General features: G+C 34.7%; 1 protein-coding gene across 1 annotated transcript in view; it reads right to left on the bottom strand.

Moving 5' to 3' along the window:
• LOC150078353 (Fanconi anemia group I protein homolog) overlaps positions 1-13569 on the bottom strand; it is a 195476-nt gene that overhangs the window by 104975 nt on the left and 76932 nt on the right. Inside the window, exon 4 of the mRNA XM_090385263.1 lies at positions 3058-3242. Within this exon, the coding sequence (XP_090241389.1) occupies positions 3058-3242 (185 nt within the window). The remainder of the gene's footprint in view (positions 1-3057; positions 3243-13569) is intronic.

Below are 13569 nucleotides of genomic sequence, written 5' to 3'. Positions count from 1 at the left end.
AAAACAGTTATTGAGTAAATCCAGAAATGTTCTGCTATTGAGTCAGTGACCAACCCAAAAGTTCCATTTAATATGTGGAAGGTTAAAATCTCATATAATAAGATGTTCAGATTTACTGGTGCACTCTATTCGTCTGTATAGTGTTAATCATACTTATTACAGTCAATTGGCCTATAACATACCCTCTATTTTTATTTTACCAGTGATTATGCCACACTAGACCGAATCAAAATTAGACTGCCAAGTTTTTTAAATTGCGAGTACTGTTTTAGAATATATATGTGCTTCTTAACTAATATCATACCTCCCCTCTCCCCAATATCCCATCTGTCCTTTCTGTACATATTCCATTAACTCTATTTAAATTCTGCATCCACTATGTCGGACTGGCACATTATTTCTGTTTTTGGTGACTTTACCATTACTTCAAAATCAAATTTATTTACACTATGCTCCTAACATCAGTGTATCTCCAGTTGGCCTTGTAGTGATCCTCCCATCTTGATATCCAAGTACTGTGTGTCTGAATAAAAGTGCTGCATGAATCAATTTTGCTTCTGCATATGAAGGCAAAGTTTATGATGGCAGAAGTAAGCAGACTGTGCACCCTCCATAAATTAGCAGGCTTCTGACCCACCAAACCCTGCCTCAGTGATGTCTGCAAATATTTCCCCCTTTAAGTGTAAGGGGGAAATATTTCTAAGACTTCTAAGAAAAATTTTACCTGATGAGTGCTGCACAATTAATCTCTCCAGGGCTTAGCTGATTGACAAGGCTCTTATAATCACGACTGGACAAAACCCAGATACTTTCAAAATTAGCCCTAACCTGTGGCTTCACAACACTGCCTTATACTAGGTGTGAGACAAAAGTTTATGGACTTGGGTAATAAAATTAATTTAGAATTATGTTAGGAACATGCTAGCATTGTTGTACCCGTTTAAGTAGTTCCCACCAGAGTTTATATATTGATCCCAACACTTCCCCCCTCCCACTGTTTGAAGCATATCTGGAACTTATGTTTCACAATGTTGTCCAACACTTTCTGTGATTCAGCTTGAATCTCATCTCTGTAATGTCTTTGAATTTGAGTAACAGGAAAAAGTTACATTGGGGGATCAGGTTGAGAGAACAGGGGTGGGATCATTGCCATTTTGTTCTTGGCTAAAAACTGTTGAGCTGACAAAGACATGTGCACTGGTGCATTGTCATAATGCTGAAGACAATCCTTAGTGTGCCATTTGTCTGGGTGTCTTTGCTTGTGCCTGGGGGCAGGCAGCGGCTGCCTGGGTGTTGGCTGCTCCCTGGTGGCAAGGTGGACATACACAAGGATAAAAAGCTTGCTGAGTTTCTGCACCACCACAGACGTGCAAGGTGGAGATGGGCTAAGGCCTAGGAGCCACCCTTGATACAGGTAACACACACACACACACACACACACACACACACACACACACACACACACACACACACACACACACACACACACACACACACACACACACACACACACACACACACACGTTCATATATAATATAGTATATATATATATATAGGTATAATGAGAATGATAATGCTAATGTATATAAAATTGTATATATATATTCTCTGTAAGTTCTTGTATATAAAATGTAAAGAATTGTGTGTACAAATAAATGGAAATAAATGGAATGGAATGTCTTTGTCATCCTCCCATTGTTAGCATTGTAGGCTTTACCGTGGAAGGCTACAAAGCTAACAATGGCTGTAGAATCACTGCAATTCAAACAACAAGTTCGTGCATTTATGATCTGAAAGACATACTAATCAACTTGTCACACACTAAGTGTGAATTAATGATGACCCTTTTGAAGTGAAAATTGTTGACGTACCTAATCTGAAACGTTGTGGCACAGGAAGTTTTGTACAAACGCAAATCTGACCACAATTCAAAGAAAATTCTAGATTCCAGGGTGTGTAAAGCGGGTGTTAACAGAACATTATAGACATTTTTTCAATAAATTTAAAAACCTTTAATGAACGTTATATACAGCATTTACATAAAAAAACAAACTACATATATACATGCATACCAATTTCCACATATTTGAACCATACTACAGTACAATACACCTCTCTCTCATCAACTATTCTCAATTTACAAATTATTAACATCAGTTTGTATCTTACTTAATATGAATCCTCGATGATTACTCAATCATTCTCTTACATTACCAAGTTTTATCACTTACATCAGAGTCTCTCCACTCGCTGTCTCATAGACATACTGTTTCTGCTGCATGCCTCTTCTACAGATACTTCCATGGGCACTGTTCTTCTGAATTGGCTTCTATAATTCCCACTGTCTCTTTCAAAACAGTCCGAACACATGCCGCTACCAGCCAGCATCCATTTACTGTCCAATTTCAAACTCACAGAACCAACTTTTCATCTTCCTCATTTATTCATTCAACTGCCGTTTTCTGGAACAACCTTCCTTCATACGTATTTTCTGAAAATTACAATCTACAGAAGTTCAAGTCCAATGTCAACAAATATCTTCTTTCATCTTTTCAACCACCAACCCAAGCACGGTACTAAGTACTATAGGTTCTGATACCTCTCTTGTTTGGGGTTTACATAAAAAAAAAAAAACATACGACCCGTGTCTTATTGTCAGTGGTTTGGTATTTTCATTGCATAATGGCCAGCATTATTCAGGTCTACTATGTTTGCGAGTTGATTAGTGTGTCATGCTGATGCATAGATTTGTTAATTCTTGAAATACAGAATTCCACGGCCATTGACTGAAACTGGATGATATTGCATAAATTCACAAGCAGTGACAGTAATGAAGCAACACTGTGTGGATACTGTTTTTCAGGTAGTCAAAAAAACTCTTCTTTATTTTATTTGGCTGTGTTTACTTGATCTACAATAAACATTTTACAGTGATAAACTGTAATATGCAGTTAATTTCTGAAGATGAATATTTTCCAACATTCTTATTCTAAAACTGGTAAACAAAATACCTCATAAAATACTTGAATAAATATCGGTATCCTTTCAAAGCTTACATATTTTGAAAAGAAGGTCAGTGTGCTATAAAGTCGTGCCAATATCTTCAATAAGGTCTCCATAGTGGAACCAAATGGTAAGGGAGTTTGCATAAGTTCATGAAGGGCTGTGATAAGATGGCCGAGTCTCGAACACAAACTACGTTCTTTCTGTTCTCTGGCTGAAGAATCTATTGAATTGTCATCTGGTTAAATAAATAAAATTATACCTTTATATTATTTGTTTAATTCAGAATTATTCTCACAATATAAAAATAGGAAATAAAAATATATACATTCATTAGAATTAATAAACAATTAATAAAATTGCTAAGTATATCAACAGAGTCATGCCTTACTCTTTCATCACATAAAATAAATCTGATAAATAGAAAAAAATAGTGATGATTTGAGAATACATAGTGCAACAAGTATAAAAGTGGGCAGCAGACTGCTAAGAAAATGTCAATAGGTGTACTATTTCAGTTCACAGAGAATAATCCATATAAAACCCTGTTTATTCCTATTTTTGAAATTTGTATCAAAGTGTGGCAAAACAAGGAAGTATGCAATTAAACAATATTAATGTGTTTTACACATTTTGCCACAAGCAAAAACTTTGAAGAAATTCTGATGTACAAAATCAAAAGAAAACATCAAGATATAAACTAGTCTGCAACCAAATCACAAAATGAGGTTAGGCAAGCTAAGGCAGATTAAGAGGTCTTAGGCAAAGAATGTAAAGACTTCTTTACTTATGTAAATACTAGGAAGAAGGGGATGAATAACATTAGTCCATTTTATATTGATGGTTTAAATATTTATGATCTTGCTCAGATTGCTGATAAACTGAATGGGTATTCTTTTAGTGGTATGATGTGCAGGTATATCAAGATATGGAAATTGGTGAAATAATTGGGTGGAGTGTAATCTGCCTTTAATTTCTTACATTATTACAGATTACTTTCAGATGTTTCACAGTATTTCCTATACCACTTCTTCAGTGACTTTAAAGGCAATGAAAATGGTAAATAATATTGACTTCTTTTATCCAGAGTTATTAATTAAATTAGACATATATTACTTGTTAATATTTACACTTTAATTCTCATATGAATAAAAGAACATGAATTAGTTAATAGTTATTAGTAAAGATCTGGAAAAGATGAATTTTATCCATTTAAATAATTTTTAAATCAGTTTATAATTCAGTAAATAAAATTAAAATGTTGCAGTCACTGAAGAAGTAGTACAGGAAGTACCATGAAACATCTCAGAATAAACTGTAATTCTTTAAGAAATTAAAGGCTGTTTAATTCCATGCAGGCTGAAGTGCTCATTATTTCACCAATTTCCATTTCTTGATATACCTGCAAACTATATTGCTAAAGGAATATTTAAGGTCCAGTACAGAAACAACACTATCCAAGAAATCAAAAGGCATGAAAATGCCATCTCTAAACTCACCAGGACAAAAGACAACTAGCTTTCCTCATTGCTTGCAGATACCAACATCTAATACCCTAAGAAATCAAACTTAAGGACCCAGTGTAGCATCTGAACCACAGGACCACTAACAAAACTTAAGACAACTATCAAGTACAATGGGTACAGAACTAAATCAACAGCTCATACAGAGAAGTCAACTGTTTGAAAGAAATGCTCAAGAACATCCTCAATCATACTCAATTGTGCTCTGATAAGAGAACTAAAGAAATGAAAGCACAAGATAAGTACAAATACCACCTACAAAAGAAAACAAAGAGCAACCTGCAGATATTATCTAAACTTTAAGGCCAACAAAGTACCATTCCTCCCCACTCATGAACTTCAAATTATTCCATAGAATAACAATCTGCCATACCCCCAGATGTTTCTCCAATCGGTTCTAACACAGACCTCCAAGTACAAATCAAATTATTATATTAGGGCCACCCGTAATCACTTACATATACCCATATATGTATTATGACTGTAAGTTGCCTGTGTTCTCTGGTCAATTTACCTGTTTACTGGACGAAAAAAACCCCAGTTTCTGGGGAGAAAAAAAACCTTGCTATCTACCCCTGAGAACCTCCAAGTACAACCAAAAGCATTCCAAGGTCCAGAAGAGGCTTATAAAACAAAACTTTGAATCACCACACAACAACTAACAACTAGAAGAATAAGAGCCATAAACATTAAAGGCATACCCAAGAGCAAGTTACAGGTCACGTAAAATCCCCTAGTTCCAATTCAAGTAATCTATTCCCTAAAGTAATTAACCTGAGTGTTTAGCATTAGTAGAGGATATGATGCAAGAAAGCAAGCTTATATAGCATCAGTCATGAAAAAAAAAAAAAAAAACCCCTTCCCATTTCACCCATCCATTCACTCCAAATGCTTGTCTAGTTATGCCTTCAACTTATTTAAGTTTTCAAATTCCACTATGACAGACGAAAGTCTGTTCCAACTATCAAACAGCCGATGGATAAAGTCAGAACAATGTCTTTCCTCAATTTGAATTTATGTCCCCTCAGGTAAGTAATCTGAGAAAGAGGAAGAATCCATCAGCATTGAACTTGCTCAATACATTCAAGGCATTATACACCTCAATTAGATCATCTCAAAGGTGCCTACGCTCCAGATGCTGCAATTTACAGAATTTAGGTCTTTCTTGGTAACAGCAACCCTTTGTTCCACTCACCAATCTCATTGCCCTTCCCTGTACTTGTTCTAGCAGCTCTACATACTTCCTAAAATGAGGCCTCCAGACCTGTATGCAGTACTCAAGGTGTAGCCTGACCATTGCCTTACATAAGGGACAATCACCTCCCTATCCCTCCTAGCAAAATTTCTGTATGTCACTGATAAGATACCATGAGCTGTTCTTGCAGCCCATCTGCACTGCTCAAAAAACTTCATATCTGACTGCACAATTGCTCCCAGGTCCTTTTCATACTCTACTACCTCGAGTGTAGTACCACACAGTTGGTAAGTTATTCTGGGGTTACTGCTACCCATATGCAGTATCTTACATTTGCCAACAGTAAACTTCAGTTGCCACCTATCATCCTAACTTTTCTAGATCCTGTTGCAGTCGTATATTATCATTACTGTCATTAACAACCCGGCCAAACTTTGTATCGTCTGCAAACTTAGACATTAACCCTGATATACTTCATCAACATCACTGATAAATACAATAAACAACTCTGGGTCCAACGCTGAAACCTGGAGGACTCCACTAATAACATTATTCCATTAAGAGCAGTGTCCACTCATTACTGCTGTCTGTCTTCTCCGACTCACCATATTTTTATCCATTGTAGCAACTTGTCCTTAATGCCATATTGCTCCAATTTGTTCAGTAGTCTTCCATGTGCACAATATCAAAAGCTTTCCTAAAATCCAAGTACATGATATCAAAATTATTTTTTGCATCCAGTTCCTTTGAGACCACATCATAGTATTCAATCAAATTTGTCAGACAAGACTTCCCCTTAACAAATCCATGCTGTGACTGAACCATAACTGAAGTTTGGTCTAGATCAGAGGTTCCTAAACTTTCAGAGAAGTGGGCCACATATGAATTTTTGGAATATTTGGTGGGTTCGAGAAAATTCCTAATAACTGAAAATTATATTCTCTGCATAACTTTAAATGTTATGCAGAGAAACAAATTTTATACCTACCTATATTTACAGATCAAAAAATAAATTAATGGATTGTAATATAAAATATATGAGTTTGTTTATATCAAATTTTAATTATTACTTATTTATTGTACTAATCACAAAAATACCTCTCTTGCAAAATTTTTCATTTTTGGATAATCTGACTCAGATAATGTTGAATAAAATTTAATTGGATTTTCATTTTTAAATATTGTATTCAGTGCATCATTAGATTGAAGATCTATCAACTCTAATTGTAAATTCTCATCAACATCATTGAGGAGTGCGTCAAACAGATTTTGAAAAAGTTCACACACCTTTGAATTATTTTTAAAATCAGAAAATCTAGCAGCAAAATTTTCCCGCAACAAACTAGTTTTGAACAAAATATTCAGTGGAAAAATTAGAACTAGGCATATTTTTAGATAAATTATCACAACATGGAAAATGTGAAAAATTATTCTGAAGCAGTTAACTTTTAAATAACTCCAGTTTTGTTTCGAATGCCTTGACATTATAATACAATTCACTGACAAGTTTGCCTCGTCCTTGTAGTTTCATATTAAGAAAATTCAGGTGTTCACATATATCTCACATCTGGTGAGTATGGGCTTGGCACACCCAGGGTCCTGAGCTGGATATCATCATTCTTCTCTTTTTTGGTGATTCCCTTCTACTTTTGTCTCTCTTTCTCTCTCTCTCTCTCCATTAGGGTAACTCGGGAATTTTTTTTGGCTGGTGCAGCATAAGCCTCAGGCTTCTTTGCACCATATAGCTAATAATAATAATAATAATAAAATAATATCAATAATAATAAAAAGGCAAGGTTCCACACCAATTTGAGATCTGACAGTTCTGGAACAGGTTTCAATTTTTCATTCATAAATAGATCTTTTTCGATCTAAGTTCAAAAAATCGCTTCAACACATTACTGCGGCTCGACCATCGTACTTCAGTGTGGTACAACAAATCACCATATTCAGCCTCAAAAGTTTCAAGAAAATTTTAATTGCCGAATTCAGATCAGTCTTACAAATAAAATTTACTGTTAATATTACAGAAGACATGACTGAATCTACACCCAAAAATGTTCGGCACAAAGACTGCTGGTGAATTATACAATGCAATTGCATTGATTTTTAATATTTTTACTCTCAAGATATTTATGAAGCTGACCCATGAGCCCAATTTTAGTTTTGACCATATTTTTAATGCCCTCTGTCATAATAGCTGATAGCAAAACCCAATTCCATTTGAGGCCATCAATTGCTTCTGACATACTCAAAAATATGTTTTCAACTGTTGTATCTTTCAGGCTTTATAACGCAACTAGCTAGCTCTTTAGATACTGCAAAATTTTGATTTACACCTCAGATATAAATTAGTAAATGAACTGTATGGCTTGCATCTTCACTCTCATCAATTGCTATTGAAAAATGTGAATTCATGAACTTTTTCTACGAGATGATTTTGAACATTGGCTCCTAAATCTTACAGAAGCAAAATTCTTACTGGAAGATAAACTTACAGAAGCAAAATTCTTTACTTTCTCAGGACCTACTTCTTCTGCAATTGCCAAACAAATTCGTTTTACAAATTCTCCATCTGTAAAAAGAGGCCCTTCCTTCTTCGGCAATGATTTGGAAGGCTCGAAAACTAGTTCTAACTGCGGATAAATTTTGATGAGCAAAAGTTATAATTATTGTGGAGTTTGAAAAGTTTGGGTCAGTTCTTGGAGCTTTTTCTGCTGCAAAGCTCCTTGAAAGTTATCATAATATGAGGCATGTTTTGTGGGGGGATGTTTCACATTATATTCCTTGAACACTTACAAGGCTTCATTCCAAATAAGACACATGCAAGTATCGTTGAGCAGTGCAAAAAAAGTAATTATTTGGACACCGCTCATTAAAAACGTGACAATCAGCATCAACTTTTATTTTTTACTACATAATTTTTATGAGGTCATTGGAATAAAAAAAATACTCGTGAATATTGAAACAAGCAAGCAAAGACGTGTCTTAAAATTTTATGAAATATTTTAACATAAAGGTTATTATTACACCTAATTCTGTTTTTGCACGAACTTTTTTTACACGAATTTGATTTAACACGAATTCAAAATAAATATTTCAATCTCTTTTTACACGAGTCATTTTGATTTAACACGATTTCTATGAATTCTTTTTGCCTAAATTCTAAGAATTTATTTTTATTTGTGGCATATTAGTATCATTTCTATATTACACGCACCAATAGATTAGTGTGATTATCAGCTATTTATTAGTATGATGGATTAGCTAGTGTGTGCGTTTTGAAATGCGTGCTTTTGGTTACCAATGTGTACGTCTAGGTATCTATGAATCATCAACGTTTTTATTGAATTTGGTGCACATCTACGGTATTCGTGCATTGTATCTTCGAAAGACATTTAGTAGTAAGCTCTATTTCAAAGTGAAAGAATCTTTAGTGAAATTTGTGCGCATATAAATTTATTAATTTTGCCTATAGTCAATAAATTGTAAGTTTACAAATTTTTCATACTTTTTTTATTAACTATAACTGAGATATTTTTCGGTAGCCCTTATATAATGTCGAATAATTTGCCTATTACCAAAATGAAAAGGAAAGCGAGTTCTTTGGAACTTAAAATTCAAATTTTAGATCGTCTTGCAACTGGACAAGGGCTACGTCTGTAGGAAAGCATTTTGGTGTACATTGAAGCTACCGTAAGAACTATTAAGAAAAATGAAGCTGCAATTAGGAAGTCGGTATGTTCTGGAACAAAAGTAAGTGTTAATTCATCATCATATACAAGAGATATTGTCAAGGAAAAAATGGAAAAGGCTCTGGTAATATGGATAGAAGATCAGTCACAAAAAAGAGTACCAGTAGATGGAAATGCCATCAAGCAAACAGCACTAAGAATTTACAGACAGATTAAAGAAAAGAAGCCAAGCACTTCATCTCAAACAAAAAACAGAAAGTTAAACAGAAAGTATGAATTTTCTGCGAGTACAGTTTGGATGATAGGGTTTCTTAAAAGGAATGCTCTTCCCAATATAAAAATTAAAGGTGAAACTGCATCTGCAGATGAACCGGCCACTAAAGTATTCCCGCAGGAACTTGCAAAAATTATTGAAGACGGAGGATACACTCCTGATCAAGTGTGGAATGCAGATGAAACTGGTTTCTTCTGGAAATGAATGCCGAACAGAACGTATGTAGCCAAATCGCAGAAAACTGCTGGTGGTTTTAAGGTAGCTAAGGATCATGTGACCTTGTTATTTTCCTCCAACGCTTCAGGAGATCGTATGTTGAAACCACTGCTGGTAAATCGAGCCCTAAACCCACGTTCAATGAAAGGTGTAGATATCAATAAACTGCCTGTTCACTGGATGTCAAACAAGAAGGCCTGGGTGACAACTGCTATCTTTACAGAATGGTTCAACAAATGTTTCACCCCAGAAGTCAGATGTTATATGAATTTGAAAGGTCTCGAATTTAAAGTTCTTCTGATTTCTTGACAATGCACTCGGCCATCCTGTCTTGGAACACCCAAACATACAAATTTTATTTCTGCCACCTAATACTACATCTTTGATACAACCGCTAGACTAAGGTATAATTGCGACAATTAAAACATACTACGTAAAACGAACATTCCAACACGTTTTGGACAAACTGAATGATGAAACACTAACAGTCATTAATGTGTGGAAGAAATTCTCAATTATGGATTGTATCAATCAAGTTGGATTAGCGCTAACTGAATTAAAACCAGCAACTTTAAATGGGTGTTGGAAAGCGGTTTGGCCACAATGTGTAAAAAGCAAAGATCTCATCATCCCTAATACGACCGAATTTCCCAACATCATTACAATGGCACACAAAATTGGTGGAGAAGGATTCGATGATCTATCGTTTGAAGATATTGATGAATTGTTAACCGACAAAGCCCTAAGCGAAGATGAAATATTAGAGGTTGTCCTTGGGACTCCTTATCCCACAGAATGTAGTGATAATGAAGAAAATGATTCTGTTCTAAATGCAGATTTAATAAAAGAAGGTCTGGAACTGGCCAGAAAATTAAGTAATCATTTTGTCAAACATGACCCTAATGAAGAACGCGCTGGGAAGTTTCAACGTGAACTGAAGTTGTTGACAGCCTCTTACAGAGAATTATATAACGGCCTAACCAAAACACGAACACAACTTTCGTAAAAACCGGTGAAACATCAGCACCAGAGGAGACTCGTGCTGATTTTTCTCAAGAGATCACAGATAGAATTTCATAATAGAGGAAGAAGACCATGTCCACAACATTTCTAGTGATATTCCAGTCGTACGCAAACGTATGCGCCGTTTATTATCAGAAAGTGAAAATGAATAAAATCTTGTTATGTGTAAAACAGATTTTTTTTGTTCATGAAGAATTTTTTTCATTTCATATGCATACAAATTTACTTTAATACATTTTCATTACATATTATTACATGTGTATTTTGTTGAAATAAAATAATAAGCTTAAAAAGAATATTTTTATGTGTTTTTTTTTTTAATTATTTTTACTGATTTTTTAGATCCGGAACCAATCGTCTTTCCTTCCATAAATACAATGTCTTTTTTTACACGAATTTTTTTTACACGTATTTTTCAGGAACGTATCTATCGTGTAAAAACAGAATTAGGTGTATATTCATATTTCTCTTTTTTCATGTGAAATTAATAATATAGTTTATTAGGATGTTTGTCTAATAAACTACATTATTATAATATAAAAGTTATAGTTTTATAATATAATATTTTATAATATTTATAAAATTTAAATTTATATAATATAATATATATAATATATATAATATATAAGTTTTATAATATACGTTTTGTGTATCTTACTGATACCCATCATCAGACCATGCTGTGGGGAGAACAGAAAGGGCTACAAATTTGGATATTTTAGGATATTACAGTTACAATTACCAATAATACAATTGCAATTACCAATTTACAAATTACGATTCTAAAGTATTAAGCTTTGAATTGCTGTTACAATAGAAAACAGGAAACCTAAGGTAATACAATGAGATTAAATTAATACCTGCTGACAGCCTTCTCTTGCCAATGCTACCAGAAACTTTATGTGCACACAGGCTGTCAGCAGTTAATTTAAAGCAGAGATATTAACTCCATTAACCAATAGGATAGTGTCATGTTTTTATGCTGGATCCAAGGTTCATGTAGAGTAGAAGCCAGGGGTGACATTTGCTCCCATACTCTGCACATCAGGATTTATGAGCAGGCTGGTTCAGGATCTTACCGATACCAATCATCAGACCATGCTGCTGGTGCCAGGTTTTATCCTAGATCCAGGATTCTTGTGTAATGGAAGCCTAGGGTGACCTTTGCTCCCAATACTCTGGACATCAGAATTGGTGTGCAGGCTGGCAAGGGATTAGGAAATCCCTAATTACTGTCACTAATGCCTATTGCTATTTAATGACAGGGTCAAGATTAATGGATTATTTTAACAATGTTCCAAAGAATAGCTTTGAATGGAAATAACAGAATTAATATCTAACAAGACTAATCTGATGACCAAGAGGCATCAACACTATTAATCAACCGAAGAATGTTAAAATAATCTGCAAAATGTGTTTTTCATAAATTTTATTGTGATCTAAATAAATTTTATTTATAATAATAATAAATTTTATTTCATAATGAAAGGAAGCTTTCATAATTATGGATAAGGGTTTGCTTACTTTCTTTGCTGCCTCCTATAATATAACTGGATAAATCCCATCAACCCCAGGTGGCTTTTTTCTGTTCAATATCAACAATTTCGCCTTCACTTCCCTACAGACTTTCTCATGTGTGAATGTAGATACAAAATACTCATTCAGTTTGTCAGCTACCTCATCAACAATCAAACGATCAATATCAAGTGGACCAATCTGATTCATTCCCTTCCTTGTAGAGTTTTCATAAGTAAAGAAGTATTTGCTGTTTTTCTTTGCATCCTTTGCCAAAGATTTCTGATCTTCTGCATTTGCTTGCCTAACCTCCATTGTGACTTGATTACAGACTATCTTATATCTACCATGGGCATCTGTCTCCTGATAATTTATATGAATCCCATGCATTTTTCTTCTCTGCCACAAGTTTCAATAGACCATCTGATATCCATTTAGGCCTAAACCATGCTATGAAAAGCCCAGTAACTTCAAAAATTAATTCCTCGAATGCTTCCCATTTAGAATTTTCTGTTGGTAACATCATCAGTTGGCTCCACTGTATAGAACTTAAAAAATCTGAGACCACTGTAGTCACCTTTACATAAGCAAAAACCCTTCCGTTTACCCCTGATGGTAGTTACATCTTTAAGTAAATCCCACATTCAGCACAGTGTAGCCACTACCACCTAGTGGTTCCTTTATCTGCAGATTCTTAATGCATGAAGAATCCCTGCTGATAGTCAGATCAAGAGTATTATTCCCTCTAGTTGCCTCTCGAACATGTTGCTGCCTTAGAAAAGAATCATTCAGTAAATTCACAAAAGCCTTGCTAGTGTGTGAATGACCAACCCACAAGTTCGAGTCAATATCTGGAAAGTTAAAATCCTCATTATGAGAGACACTGATTTACTGGCCCACTCTATTTTTCTGTACAGCTATTAAATATACCCATCAGAGTCATTAGGCCTATAACACACTCCTACTCTCAATTTTGCTTTCCCAGTGCTTATGTCACACCAAACTAAATCAACATTGCACTGTCCATCCATGTCAGCTGGATGCACTTCCTTAGATTTTGTGTTTATTAACTAACAGCATAACGCCTTCTCCTTTTCTATCCTTTCTGTACACATTGTATTCCC

Source organism: Mastigoproctus giganteus, chromosome 11 (assembly GCF_048544385.1).
Source record: "Mastigoproctus giganteus isolate SK-2022 chromosome 11, ASM4854438v1, whole genome shotgun sequence".
NCBI classification, from domain to species: domain Eukaryota; kingdom Metazoa; phylum Arthropoda; class Arachnida; order Uropygi; family Thelyphonidae; genus Mastigoproctus; species Mastigoproctus giganteus.
This window is presented reverse-complemented; position numbering and strand designations above follow the sequence as displayed.